The sequence below is a fragment of the Lagenorhynchus albirostris genome, chromosome 5 (assembly GCF_949774975.1).
Source record: "Lagenorhynchus albirostris chromosome 5, mLagAlb1.1, whole genome shotgun sequence".
NCBI classification, from domain to species: Eukaryota; Metazoa; Chordata; class Mammalia; order Artiodactyla; family Delphinidae; genus Lagenorhynchus; species Lagenorhynchus albirostris.
In genome coordinates, this window is record NC_083099.1 from 71,668,816 (window position 1) to 71,684,337 (window position 15,522).

The following is a 15,522-nucleotide window of genomic DNA, read 5'->3' on the forward strand; positions in this document are numbered from 1 at the left end:
CAAATGCAGTCGAAGCCCATTAAATGCTGAAGGGACTGAAATGATCTTCTAAGCATATGCAGTCCTAAAACACAGGGAAAGCCACTGAGCGGTCTTTCCGCTTCCATCAAGGGAAGAAGCTCCAGAGCCTGGAACAGCTCCCCTGGTGACCAGTGAGCCAGTCACACAGGCAGACCAAGTGAAAGGCCCCTTGCCCATCAGATGCCAGAAGCCAGCATGACAGAGGCCTGGGAAAAGGCACTGTGGGATAATCAGAGTACGACTTCGAGTCAAGTTCGGGTGAAGCTTCTTTAGCGCATTTCCCCAGGAAGATCTCCTGTGAGAATTACCTCCAAGTTTTATTTTGAAGAGAGGACATTATGATGGGCCAAGAAGGGAACACTGGGCACAGAAGTTGCAGACAGTGGAGGAGCAGAGTTGATCCAATGAGCAAATTGATGAGGTACTGAGAAGTACTTTGAGCACTGAAGTAATGACGGCACCAGTGTTTCAAGTCCTTTGGATTTTGGATCCATGAAACAAGTCAGGAAATCTGCTGTCCTAAGTGGCAGCTTCTGTATCAGTCACAGAACCCTGGCTTACAGGGTTTGGCCATTCAAAACCAGGTATCTACCGAATGAGATATGCTTTTCTTCCTCCGTGGGAGAGACTCCAAGGCCAGGGCACAGCAGCGATCTCTCTGTACTTGTAGAGTAACCACAACCCCAACTTGGCACGGGGACAATCTCATTCAAACTCCTAGAACTCCCTCTGTCCTTCCCTGCAGTATATACCCAGAGTAAAGCACCTGGCAGTGATGGAGGGGGAAAAGGAAGGAGAGACATGCAGAACTGTATTGCCACCTGCAGGCTGTGGTGCAAGGGACACGATCATTTGCTACACAACCCACAGAATGGAAGGAACTTGGGCTCAAACTAGGTCTCACACCAGCCAACCATCCACATGGCCCACAGCAGAGGACACGTGGCTCCTGCAGAACCTGTGACACAAGGAAAGCCCTCCTACCCAGGCACAAGGCCCGGCCCCTCCTGCCCTCTCTGGGATTCCTATGGCCAGTAGTCAGCTCCAAGGTCTCCTGTACCACGGAGCGCTCTTTTTGCATCCATGGATGCCGCTTCCCCTCAAACTTACCACGGCTTACATGGCTTTAGCTTTCCGTCTGATCTTCCCAACTACTAATAAATTCTAAGTCCCTAGTCTTCTATTTCACCATTTCCCTCAGACCTCCTGAGGCTTAACATTTGGCTCTACACTGTATCTGACTGATGGGTTTCCACGGGCCGGTCACAGACATGACGTGGAGTGTGGAAAGTTGCATTATTTTCTTGAAAAGTTCGAAGTTAAAAAAAAAGAAATGGGGGAAGTATTAGGCAGGAAAATAAATCCAGAGTATTTGGGCAGTATTCATGCAACTAAAGAGCAAACAAACGTATATAAAGACACAGAAAAAAGAAATGTTATATATATTATTAAATCTTTATTTTGAACAGCTTCAATCAAAAATTTTTCATAAGGTTATTTACAGTGCTGAATGTACAATTCTGAACGTATGCCTTTTTGACATCAGGGTACCATTCTTGAGCAGCAATACTATTTAAAAAATATAAAGATGCAGTATCATTTCTGATATAAAGTTACTTAAAAAAATCCAAAGTCTTAGGGAATTCACAAATCATAACAGGAAGTAATTATTTTATTAATTTAATGTGCACATAATTACCAAATCTTAATACATTAAAAATATGTGTAAATGCCTACAGACTGTACAAAAATTAACATTTTGTTAAAAGTTCCCAACCACCTCCCACCATAAATATACAAAAAGCCTATTTTCAGATATGTCAAAACTGCATGCATGAAATCTTAGAATGTTTTCTAAAGCTGGAATTTTGCTCTTCTCTGGACATTGGATCCATAGCCGTTTGGGGGAACAGAGTACATAAACACTGATATAATTTTCCATGCCTTTGAAACTGCAGTAGTTTCATAAACATGGGAAACAAAATGAATAGTAAAAACTGCAACAGTTTTATTTAAATGCAAGTACAATTTGGAAAGCTTTCGAATGTAGGGATTATAAAACTAATATAAAAAGGTTTTACTTTGTTGTTGGCTTAGCCACTTTTATTCAAGCATTATTTGCAGCATTGCTTTACAGCAGTTGGTGCTAGAAGATACAAAACATATAGTTACCACTATTTATATCTGAGGGAGGAAAAAAACCTTTAAACAACCCTGAGGGAGACATACATTAAAAATCTTGTTATTTATTTAAAAAGTTAAAAAGTTACATATTATTTAACAATTACTTTCCTGGACATTTCTGTCCTTTAGGTATGTGCATAAATAAAATTTAAATCAGCAATATTTATTCATCTTAATACGTCAAAATAACATATGTACAGATTTTAAAATTTAGATCTGTATACACTCAAATAATTTAATGTGAAATTCAGAATCAAGATTACTATGTAATGGTGACCTACAGAGAGAGGACTCATCTATCTATGGCACTAAGTAGGACCCACACCTGGACTCACAGGCGTTCTTCAAATCACATTCTGGAAGCCATCCATTTCAACCTGAACAATCCACCTTGTCTATGTTCAAATCTAACCTCCTACAAATGCTTTGTCCACCTACCTAAAAACCTCATTCCTTTGAAAACAATATGGACAGATGTGATATAAAACCCTTATAAAATCTAAATGTTAAAAAAGGGGGGAGGTTGTCAAAAATATAGCTCTTTATGATCATGCTCTTAAAGATGTTAAATACAATCTGACAGTTGGATTTTTAAGCTGCTACTTAGCAATTACTTTAATTATATGCTTCAGTATTTAAATCAGAGAATAAAATTTACAATTGTGGGAGATCACTGAAGACTATCACTCGTATGTATTGGAAGTGAACTGAATGTGGAAATTATAAAATGATAAAGAGAGTAAGTAACTATAAAAACAGTGCTAATCACAGCTCAAGAGGTCTAAGATGCATAGCTTCATAGAATCATTCATGGAATAATTGTTCTTATCATCTAATGTGTATTAATATAGTATCATACTTTTTTGATGGAAAACTTTGATTATATTTTTGTAAGAATCATCAGTGGCCACAGCAGTTAACAGTGATCCTGAGTGTAACATACATTTTTCTACAGTTAACCAAAAATCATCAGGTCTCTGCAGCATAAAAAATGAGAACCATTTGGTTTTATGGTTCTGGGTAACATTTGATCAAATTGGTAAATATGTATCAGGAAAATAATGATCAGCTAGAAGTAGAAAGCACAAGCATGCTACCGGTCAAGGAAGAGCACAGGATAAGATCACACAGTCTTAGGAGTTTAGTGTCCACTTTACAGCAGTATCAGTTTTCTTGTTTATCAGAACTTTGGTCTTTGCCAAACTGCTGGATCTTACCTATAAAGGCATTTTTAAATTACCTTAATTTTGTTTAGAATTTAAACATTAACCAGGCAAAACAGAAAGGTGAAAAATATCTTCCACATTTCTTTTGGCTCAATGAATGACTTTTCTTTTAAACTTTATTTCATTTTTTTTTTCTCTCAGAAATTTCCACAACCAAATATGCTCATTCGTAAACACCCAATCCAAAATAGGTAAACTCTGACCTCTGGCGCCACCTAATGGCATAAAGCAAACTCGCCAGGTTCATACAGCTTTGAAAAAATAGCAGTCATTCAAAACCACTCATTTTTTTAAGCCTCATTATTAACAGGAGAGACATACATCAAACCTTTAAAATTTAAGGAGGTAAAATTCTAACTCAAAAAACTAAAAAACAAAAAACTATTATCCTATGTCTTTAGGTAATTAAAGACGTAGGAGAAAATAAAAAGACATTTAAAATAATATAAAGCCTGAGAGGAAAAAAATAGGTATGAAGAGATATTAGAAAGGGAGATCTACATCTACTGCCAAAAGAAATCAGCTTTTTTCCTACTGAAAAGGCTTCAACAACATTTAACTAAAGCAAATTATACTACTGACACCAGACGTAGCACAAGATCCATTTAATAGCTTTGAGGGACATCTCAAGAAGGCAGTGAAGCACCTTGCTGATTAGAAAAAATAAAACCCAGGCAGTTTGTACAGAAAATATAAAACCATAAATGGAAATTACCTGAGTTGCAACACCATAAAACTCACTCCTAACTCTATGCTATTAAAGGGAACTGGTGGTATGCATACTAAGTCTTCTTTGGGAGAAATACTGAAATCAAATAAAAACAGGCTTTGTACCTATTTTCATTGGAGGCTAATTAACACCCATTTTATTTATCAACCACAAATTTAGGGCCTGTAAATAAATGATGACTTTTTCTAATAAGGGGGCTGTGAAAATAAATTTAAAGGCATAAACTAAAGTCTTAGAAGCTAATATCTAAACACCTTCCAGATACCAACTTTCTTCTGTACCCTATAAAGAGTATCACTGAGGATAACAATCAAGACAGTTCTGGAAATATATATAATATTTAGAGCTACTGAATGAAGGTACAGGACTTTGAAGTTTGATTATTAATTTAACTGACAGGCTAATCTCTTTTTGTTTGTTTTGTTTTTAAAAAAACCCTCAAATCAGCTACTATATTGGAAGGGACATAAATTGAAGGGGTGCCATTCTGACGCACAGGATCAGAGTAAGTCCTACGTTTACATTCTCCTCAATACTGCTACTAGAATGCCACTGAGACGGATTCACTGCTATGTTATGGTGATGATCTGACATGATCCATTCTCCTTTACTAAAGCTTTCGCTTCTGTTGTTGTCTGAGGTTTTGGTGGCCATTCCGGGTCAACCAAGAGCTCCTGGGCCAGATACATGTACTTGGCCTTTGGCATCTTCTTCCTACAGTTCAGGGCCCAGGACAAGCAGCATTTTCCCCACCAATCCACTGACTCCTAAGAAAATAAGGAAAAAGAGGAACACCCAGTAGATTAAGAGCTGTTGTTTTTAACAAGTTTGTTAAAGCACAGTTCATCAGCACAGAAAAATAAGAGGAAATTACTTCTGGGCACAACAAATACATGAAGGAAAGAAAAAAAAATCCACGCTTAAAAAACAGCTTTCCATTATTTAGGAACATTATTTTTTTAAGATTATATTTCTAAAGTATCCATGTAATTTATACTTCATTTTATTTAGTTCTATGTTCCTACTTCCTCCTGTATGCAGATACATTTTAAAAATAACTTGTATATCTGGAGTCTGTGATTCCATAACATAAAACATTTGATGTATTAAGAATAACTTCGAACTATTCAGAGAAAAAATTTTTAATATTTAATATGAAAACCCTCGTTCTATCCTAAACTATCTTTTGGTACTACTGCTTCTAGCAACTTAACCACCTGATCATTTTTGAAAGAAAACACTGTAAAGATACCACTGCTACTGTTAATATCACCTTTCAAAGCATTATGTAAATACTGTTAGGTCAAAATCAGAACTTAGATCATGCTTAATGTCAATCACTTCTTTTAAAACCACATTCTCATTAACATAAAAACAATTTTATTTTATAATGATGGTTTCCCCTTGGTGCTCCACAACTGGAAAGAGGTACATACAAAACTGTAAAGCAAGTACTAATTCTTAGTATTATTTCATTATAAAAAGCTCTGCTGTCACAGAATTCCTTCGGATCAATCCCAATGTTTTTACTGGATGTGATCTTAGATAAATAGTTCTTGAAGAACAAGAAAGCAGAGTCCCTGGTTATTGTACAAAAATGTAAATTCAATACAGGCCCTCAGAATTTGTCTTAATTGGAACCGGAAATAAATGAAATAAAACTAAATGACTATACTGAGACCTGTAGTTATATTCACCTCTGAAGAACAGTCAATTCTTAACTATTTTGGATGTTTCTTCAACAAAGCAAAATTTAAATCCCAGGTTGTTTTGTTTTGCCATCAACATATAACCTAGGCTACAACCAGGTCTAAGCTCAACTGAAGTAAAGATGACCCTTAAGCAACACCGGGTTTGAACTGTGCAGGTTCACTTACATGTGGGTTTTTTTAGCAAATACTACAGTACTACATGATCCACAGTTGGTTGAATCTGCAGATATGGAGGAACCCTGTATACAGAAGGCCTATAAACTATATAAATCATAGCAGATTCTTGGCTGTGGGGAGGGTCAGCAACCCTAACCCTGGCATTATTCAAGGGTCAGCTGTAATCTCACAAAATTCCGGAAGCATTCTAATGTTAACTCTCAAAATATCTTCATGATCAAGAAAGGCAAATTTGCTATAACACAGACCCTGAAACACAGGTTTCTAAATTGGCCAATGGAGAATAGCAAAAATACTTTAAAATGAAAACTCTTTAAAACTTTTTCATACTTTGACTTGGTAGGTCTCATCGTACTGAGACAACCACCAGGAACCTACTACTCTCTCCTTCTTCAAAACTGGGGGTGGGCATGCGGCAGAGAGCGTGATACACAATAACGACATGCTTTTGAAGGCCTTCTAGTTTACTCTGTCGACAAAACAGTGTAAGCTGCACCATTACCAAGAATTTAAAGGCAAAAACTGTGGTTTGTCACAAGTAAGCTATGTTAGATTAGGGGTGGGGTGGGTTAGTGGGGATACAGATTAGGGGTGGGGTGGGTTAGTGGGGATACAGATTTGAGGATTATTCATCTAGTAGCCTCTTTATTGTCATAGCTAAAAGCAGAGTTATTACCATCACCTCAAAGGAAGTCCACAAGAAAACATTTAGCATTAGAATATAGAAGAGGTTAGCTATAGGACTCTTCAGGTGATCCAAATAACAAAGAATTCCTTTTCAGTACAGGTGTATACATGACAAACCTTAATATTTAATCTGAGGCGACAGTTCACTACTTGGACCTATCTCTTCCCCAGTGTGTTTAAATTCTTCCGTCTAATTGCAGGGGAAAAAAAATTCATTGTTCCTAAATCAATGTGAAAGCTGTCACTTTTTATTTTACAGCAAGTAGCATTGTTAAAGGATCACAGAAAAGGGCGAATGGTGAATGCTGACTTTAAAAAAAAAAAAGGCAGAAACATATAAGCCTTGTCTGTCCAGATGAGCCAGCTGGGCTGAAAGCAATGCAAAACAGGCTGAGTTAAGGAAAGTCACAGCCAAGGGTATTCAAATGTAAGACATACACATACACACACACACCCACACACACACACACACACACACACACACACCCAAAATAATAAAATCCATCATTTCCCCACCTGTGGAAAATGAGGCAAGCAATAAAATTAAAATGAAATCCACTGCAAACAGAATCACAATTGAATCACAATTCTTTTCACATTAATGTGCATGCTTTTTTAAACAAAAATCCTCATGTCCCTATTAAAAGCAACATACACCTGTTATAATTTTAAAAATAAATTCAGTCACAAGGAACACTAGGGATCCCCCCCCTCCACTACAATTAGACTCATATTTTGTTCTTGTACCCTCACCTCCCCCAAACAGCATACACAAAAAATACACTATAAGCAAGCATAGGCTTGTTCATTTACAAACACAAGCATACCACAGACATCCTTAAACAACATAATTCACTGGTACAGAAAATAAACAGTGCTACAGGCATGCTAGAATAGAACTAAATCGAGGGAGAAAAGACAGTGGCAACAGGACAAAGGCAAGCACTGCACAAGGAGAGGGAAGAGCTGAAGCGTCACGGGGCTTAGAATGAGCACCAAGGCCTCGCCTAACATCTAGGGTAAGTCTCTGAAGCAGAACACAGGAGCCCCAGCAACTGGATCTTGTGATTTGCTCCTGAAAGGAGTGGTTAAATAACCAAGTGTATCCCTCAGAGAAGGCAAAGTGGCTACCACAGCCCAGCAGAAAAAACACAAAGAACTTTTAAAAAGATCTACAGCTAAAATTCTCCTGCTTTTTAGACCAGTCCAAGCTGCTCATTCCAGAACCCCAATGCCAGCTAACTCTTAGCAGTGTCTTTTAGGAAATGTTTTCATAGGCAGTATGTAAGATATAAAGCCATGCTTATGGGGAAAATGTTGTAATGGTGCTGTGGTTTTCATAAAACTCTTCTTCCATACCAATCCTGAATATAAGACAAACACAATCAGAATGAGCATTCTATCTAAATAAACTCGAATAATATCCTAAGTGGCATAAAGACTACAGCTAACATCTGGATTTTTCCCCCAAAAGGGAAACATAATCAGGACACATTCTCAGGCATTATCAAAATACATGACGGTATGACTCCAGTTCCACATCTAACCACTAAGCAGCCTCAGTTTACCAGACACAGGGTAGGCACAAACGCTTCTTCGAAAGAGAACATGAAGCACAGATCTCAAACACGGGTAAAGCTGTACAGAAAAACACAGGTGATGGGCCCCTCCACTGAAGACTTCTCATTCAGTAGATCAAAGGTGGAGCTCAAGGCATTTGTGATGAGTATCCTTACTTGAAAATCACTGCATCTCAAGAATGTTTTTTTTTTTCTTTTCTTTTTTTGTCAGAGAATAAGTATTAACATCTGGAGCTGCTAAAGATCACTACAGAAAAAAAATAATTAGTTACATAAAAGTTTTAACTTTGATTATTTACAAATGGTTTATTTAACCTGTTTTCAATTTGATTCAATGGACGTTTACTGAGGCCACTGTGCATTAGTAAGAAAAAGAACCACTGTAGGAAATAAGTGACTATTATATAAAAATCTTTCTGTATCTAAATTAGATCAGCTGTATGTATGTTCAGTGGGCCAAATAAACATAATATCTAAAATGTCTACTATTAAATAAAATGACACCTAAAGGTTTATTTCGTTTTTAAAGAACAGATGGAGGCTTTCTGTTACAGAAATATTATGTCCTGGGCCCAGATAAAACTGAACCTGAATTCCAGTTCTAACGCTGTTTCCTCATCTGTGAAGACAGGGATATCTTCAGTCTCTCTACCCTAACCTTTTAGGTGGTTGTAACAACTAGAGAGAATTTATACAAAATGCCTCACAGTATCTACCATAAAAAGTAGGTTTTGAAAACAGTAGCTGTTCTTTGTCTCCATTTTGTCACTTGATTGTTCTATTAGTTTGCATCTCTGTGGCCTCATAATGTGAGACAGTGTGGCACAGTGGAAAAAACACTCCTCTTGAAATCAGAAACCTTCGCTTCAACTCCCAGCTCTGCCACTCATAAGCTGCATAACCACGGCAAGTTGACTGAATGCTGTTTCTTTATGTATAAAACGAAGTTAGAAACACCTTGAGATTGGAAGGATTCTGGAGGTGTTACATAGCTGTCTTGCAGATCACCAGATATTTTGGACGTGGTTACTTGAGATTTCTAGGTGAGGTTCTCGACTTCATAACTCAACTGCATTAAGACCTGGAGCCTAGTCCAGGGTCTTTAGCTGTGAAACTTCGAACCTTACTCAATGGTGTCTGGGTTTATATGGTAAGGAAGGAATGAAGAAATATGGCTGTTCTTCCCCCGACATTAACAGAGAAGGTTGAGAGCTGCGATCTTAGAAGACCTCATGGGACTCTTGGTAGGAAAGAGCACAGAATGGGCTCCTAGGTGTCAGGTCACTCTCATCTTCACTTGCTTTTTCACCTTATGTCAGGCTTTTTCAGCCTCGGCACTGCTGACATGTTGGCCCAGACAGTCTTTGTCGTGGGCGCTGCTGTAGGATGTTTACTCAGCAGCATCTTCAGGCTCCACCCACCACATGCTAGGAGCAACCTCACCCCCACCCCCCAACCCCTGCCAATTGTGACAAACAAAAATGTCTCCAGATACTGCCACGTGTCCCTGGGAGGATGGGGGCATTACCCCTAATTGAGAACTACAGCCTTACAGTAATCTGACTAACGGATGGGCTCTCCAAGGGTCACAAATATGAACAGTGAGAGCAAACTACAAACGGAAGCGTTGGAAGATGAAAGCACAGCATTCTGTGCTAAGAGGTTATAAGAACTCTCTTTTCTGAAGCCAATGATTTAAAAAATGCTTTCTTAAAACATGACCCTAGAAGGGTCAAACTTCTTGTCTACTCAGTGGTGCTCAGAACTGGTAAACACATGGGGCAGGTGGGAGCCTCCCTGCTCAGACCACTCTCTCCCCAGAACACTTCAGAGGTACAACCTCACATAAGAGGCACAAACTCTTAAAAATAATGAGGACACAATTTTAGAAAAAAGATGTAGCAAATTATAGAATTTTCTGCCATTTAATTTTGGTTGAAAAGTAAGGAAGGCTTTCCAATTCAAATGTTTTAAAGGAGCTTTATGATACCCACTTTTGACTTAGGGTACAGCTCCTCTTCAGAACCTGCGTTTCCTGTTTAGATCAATAGTTGGAGATCTCTTTGGAAAAGCTAAAAACAATGGAAATGTTTTCCTTGGCCAAGGCCTTGCCAGTACAAATATTTTATATGAGGACTGATGATAGGACCCAAAGTTAACCCTCTGAAGCAATGTAGTGAGGTAACCAAGACACAGAGGAGATGTAGCTCAGGGACTTGAGCCTCTCTCTAATACAGCTCTGGTCATACTTACTAGGGACAACTGTGCCTTACACTGCTTTGAGAAAAAGAAACTAAAGCAGATTCCAGACTTATCACATCATTACAAAACTATCCTTACTCATCATCAAGCATTAGAAAAGGAAATGGTGCTCTACAGAACTTCTTATAAAGTGATCCTGTGATACCACTACACCAGGCATCAAGCCTGATGAATTACCAAAGCAAAGCTCAGGACATAGCTACTCAGGTAAAAGAAGGCTAAAAATAAGTGAGTGACCCACGCCAGGGAATCCTCTTGAATTCGGAAAGCTGCTTTCTGGCTTGGGATGAGTGACAGGTTTAGAACTCATGTGTATAAAGCATATCGCCCACCTACAAACAGCAATGGGCACAATAATGAGGGAGTGGAACTTTATGCTGTCAAGTTCTCTATACTCAAAAAGCTGCTCAGAGCTGTGATTCAATGGTACTGGTTTAAAAAACAAGACTAACCTATATTTTCTATCAAGAATTTCAACATCCTAACACCAAAAAATGGGTTTTATTCATCTGCTTCTCTTTTCTTTTCACCACAAAGAAAGTCAAAAGTCCTTAAACCATTGTTTGTATAAAAATGAACACTATCTCTCTGAAAATGTTTCTAAATGATGAGAGACATATGCTGGGGAAAACCAAAAAGTCACCCAAAATTAAGGCACAGTAACTGACAAGAAATCAGAAATAATTCCTCAGAATTTTGACCTTTGGACTCTGATCCATGAAGAAACAATTCCCATTCCATAACTTTATTTACATGAATCTCATTTAGCCTCTAATGGGACTCATAAAAACCGAAAACATAAAATTTAAGCCAGACAGAAATGGAAAAATTTACCACTGAGAACAAGACCTTCACACACAGAGAAGATACGGATTGGAATGGAAAAGAGACTTATGAAATTTCTGAAGTCCTAAAAAGACTGTAACAAATATTTGCCATGAATCTTCTAGGACTCCTTACAAAAAAATGAAATGCCAGGCATAGAGGAAAAGGTTGAGCAACACACAACAGAACACCACCCTACACAATGCAGAGTACACAACTGACGTGAAGAATTGAGAGTAAGGGCTGATTTCCAACCTGTGGTGGCTGTGTGGTGGTGAAGCGATATTCTCCTTGTTTGTCTCGATTGAACACAACTTTCCAAAGGACCATGTCAAGGAAGAAGTTCTGAGAGATAGTCCAGCGAGTTAAGAATTAAAAATGACTATGTCATTGTTTATTAATGCGTACATTTAAAAAGGCTCACACAATGCTGAGACATACGTGAAAAACATGATTTGGCTTTCATAGAGAGGATTTCAGTTTATATTGCAAAAGGACAAAGAATAACAACAGGACTTTTGTAACAAATATAAATCATCATAAAATTCTTGATAAATTTTCTACGAAGTATAGCTTTTATATGAATCCTCAGGGCTTTCCCATATTAAAATAATGCTTATAATCTGAAGTATTTTTCTTAACAGCGAATTCAGTTATCTCTATCTATATACAACTATATCTATATGCATATGATGAAAAATAATTCTTTTGATAGTAAGCAAGAATAAATTAAGGGAGATTAAGAAAGGATTCCCTAGAAATTCTGTTTTATAAAAAGATTTTATCTTAAATAACATTTGAGTGAAAAGATGAACTTATACTATAGAAAAAGGAAAGCTTTTAAAGTACAGTATCTTGGACATGCTTTCTACTGTCCATAAAACAGCAAAAATACATTAAAATGGGCAACCTAAAAAGATCAGTACCGTAATAACCATGCTGTCCACTATGGCCCCAATTTAAATACCAAGTCATCTTTTAGAAAAATATCAAATTAAACATAATTTCCAAGTCTACAGCCATTATCTTTAAAGTATACATGTTTCCCACAAATTACCTAATCTTAATTCAAAAGCCTACTCTATGAAAGCCTTAACTTAAAAATCACAACTGTATCTCCTTCTTCATTTGGCATACTGCTACTGTAAGAGTGAATAATAGTAGCTCTGAGAACAGACCAAATTTTATTAATAAGCAGCAAGTGAGAACCTACTATCTCCTTTTAGAGAAGCTGACCTAAAGGAATCCTAGTAGGAGAATAACTATACAGTATAAAATGGGTCAAAGAGTACTTAAGACCTCTTCCCTCTAAGGAAAACTTAGAAGTAAATACCAAGGAAGAAGTTCCAGCAATCAGGCTGAGACTGGGTAAGTTCATCATGGTCACTGTTTTACAATTTCAATAAACTCTCTAATGATTAAGATTTACTATACTTCATGGAGAGAGCCCCCTCCCTTTCCTCCCTTAAATGGGAGATTTTACTGTACATCACAGGACTTGGGTGGTGCTCTGATTTCATGGCCACTGGTTTACCAGTTTATGGGCCACCTGAGCACCAATCTTCTCTCCTTTCTCTCAGTCACTAATTTTTGATTTATAACTGCTTATTTTCTCCCACCTATGACTTCAGCTAAATCATCTTTCTCTTTCTTTGGCCACGTCACACGGCATGCGGGATCTTAGCTCCCCAACCAGGGATCGAACCCACGCCCTCGGAAGTAAAGGCACAGAGTCCTAACCACTGGACCATCAGGGAATTCCGTCCTATCGCTTAATATGACTATTATTAGCTCATGGAAAAGTTGAGAAGAGAAGGCTAAATGAATTTAACTGCAATGAAACAAATTCTTTGTGGGCTTCCATAATGTTACCTATCCATTTCCCCCATTACCATTAAATCACCAAGAATTGCAAAGCAGCAAGGCAGCCACTTAATTATGTAAAGTGCTTACCTCTACCATGATTGAAACAAAGGCATTGACAAGAACAATGATGAGCATAGTTACACGCCACTGATATGGTACACACACTATCTGTAAGACAAAAATTATGTTAATATAGTACGTAGTTGATATTATAGCATTATATCGTAATTTCCAAATTTATTTAATTCCTATTATATACCAAACACTTTCACATACACTATCTACTCAATCCTCAACAATGCCACAAGGTAGATACTATACCCACTTTTCAAGATGATAAAACGCAAAGTGAAGTAACTCAAGGTTTAAAAGATACACTAAAGTGGTGGAACTTAAGAGACAAATCCTATTCAAACTCAAAAGCCCATGCTCTACTAGATCATGAATTTCTAACAAGTCTCTATTTTAAAAATAAAGTCCTATCTTTAAACAATGAAGTAGATACTGATCTAATAATGAAGTACTACTCAAAACTCTACACTGTTTAAAGACAAATTCATAAAAAGAACTGTGCAGATCAATTTAAGAAGGAAGTTTTCACTTTAAAACCTGTGATTAATTTCTAAGGCCTAAAAAAAAGAGAAAAAGAAAGAAGGAAAATAAATCTCCTCCATGCATTCATCTCTTTACTCAGCAAATATTTACTGAGTACCTAGGTACACACTAGTACCTGTGTCAAGTGCCGAGGAGTGGCATGATAAAGCATGTTTTAGAAAGACACTTACGGCTCAGCAAGGATTTGAGAGGAGGAGATTGCTATACTGATCCAGGCAAGAGATGATGGTAGCCTGAACTACAGTGGTGGCAGACATAATGAGAAATAAATATATCTGGTCTCAGATATATTTATATCTGAGTTGAGTTATATATAAATTGAGTTTATATATAAACTCAATTTCCTGAGTGGTGGGAGAGATAGGAATATCTTAAACAGAGCTTCTAAATCCCCTGGAATTTCCTGGGTATCAGGAATGTTTTCGTTCTAATAAGGCTACTCTTTTTTTTTTTTTTTTTTTTTTGCGGTACGCGGGTCTCTCACTGCTGTGGCCTCTCCCGTTGCGGAGCACAGGCTCCAGACGCGCAGGCTCAGCTAGGCTCACAGGCCTAGCCGCTCCGCGGCATGTGGGATCTTCCCGGACCGGGGCACGAACCCGTGTCCCCTGCATCGGCAGGCGGACTCTCAACCACTGCGCCACCAGGAAAGCCCTAATAAGGCTACTCTTGATGGGCTTTAGGATGTGGGCTGGTCACCAGAAAGACCAGGGAGAGGCGAGGGGCTAAAGATCGAGTTAATAATTGATCATGTCTATATGACGAAACCTCCATTTTAAAAAAATCCCTAAGCTACAGAGTTTGGAGAGCCTCTGGGTTGGTCAACACATCCGTGTGCTGGGAGGGTGAAGCATCCCAATGGCATATGACAGAAGCTCCTGCGCTCGGGACCCTTCCAGACCTTGGCTTATGTACCTCTTCATCTGGCTGTATCCTGTACTTTTATTATATTCTTTATAATAAACCAATAAACGTAAGTGTTTCACTGAGCTGTTACAGCAAATTACCAAAGCTGAGAAGAGGGTTGTGGGAACCATGACTTATAGCTGGTTGGTCAGAAGAAGTACAGGTGACAATCTGCGACTTGCATCTGGTGCCTGGAGTGGGGGCAATCTGTGGGACCATGCCCTTAACTCGCAGGGTCTGTGCTCGCCCCAGGTAGTTAGTGTTAAAACTGAACTGCAAGACACCCAGTTGGTGTCCAGAGAACTGGCTGGTGTGAAACAACCCCACACATCTGGGGTCAGAAGTGTTTTGAGTAGGAAACAATAGTTTCCTTTTAGGTGGCAGATGGGATTGGAGTAAAGAGAGAGACAGGGATACAGAATAAGAAACCTGAGAAAATCTAGGACCAGACTGGCCATGAAAAGAGAAGGAAAAGACCAGTATACACACATATTTCTGCCTTGGATAAATGGGAGTATCAAGAAACAGAATCGAAAAAAAAAAAAAAAAGAGAAACAGAGTCGAAGCAGGGTTGAGGGAGAACATGATGAGCTTAGTTTTTTAAATGTTGACTGAGAGAACTGATCGGTGAACCACGCATATAATGTTCAGTATGTTAGTGGATATTCAGGTTAAAGCTCAGTTGTGAGACTAGGCTAAGGGTATAAAGTCAGGAGTTTTCGGGCTTCCCTGGT

The 15,522-nt window shown here is 38.2% G+C and overlaps 1 protein-coding gene across 9 annotated transcripts in view; it reads right to left on the reverse strand.

The window, feature by feature from the left end:
• Positions 1 to 1,477: 1,477 nt before the first annotated feature.
• ATP13A3 (ATPase 13A3) overlaps positions 1,478 to 15,522 on the reverse strand; it is an 80,843-nt gene continuing 66,798 nt past the window's right edge. For 5 of the 9 annotated variants that reach the window (XM_060150315.1, XM_060150322.1, XM_060150318.1 and 2 more), the window contains 3 exons: positions 13,358 to 13,438; positions 11,660 to 11,749; positions 1,478 to 4,928 (listed from right to left, as the gene is read on the reverse strand). In XM_060150315.1, the coding sequence (XP_060006298.1) occupies positions 4,731 to 4,928; positions 11,660 to 11,749; positions 13,358 to 13,438 (369 nt within the window). In that variant the 3' untranslated portion in view covers positions 1,478 to 4,730. Of the gene's footprint in view, positions 4,929 to 8,483; positions 8,565 to 11,659; positions 11,750 to 13,357; positions 13,439 to 15,522 lie in introns of those variants that run through there. The other 4 variants (XM_060150320.1, XM_060150319.1, XR_009540729.1 and 1 more) reach the window with 4 other exon arrangements.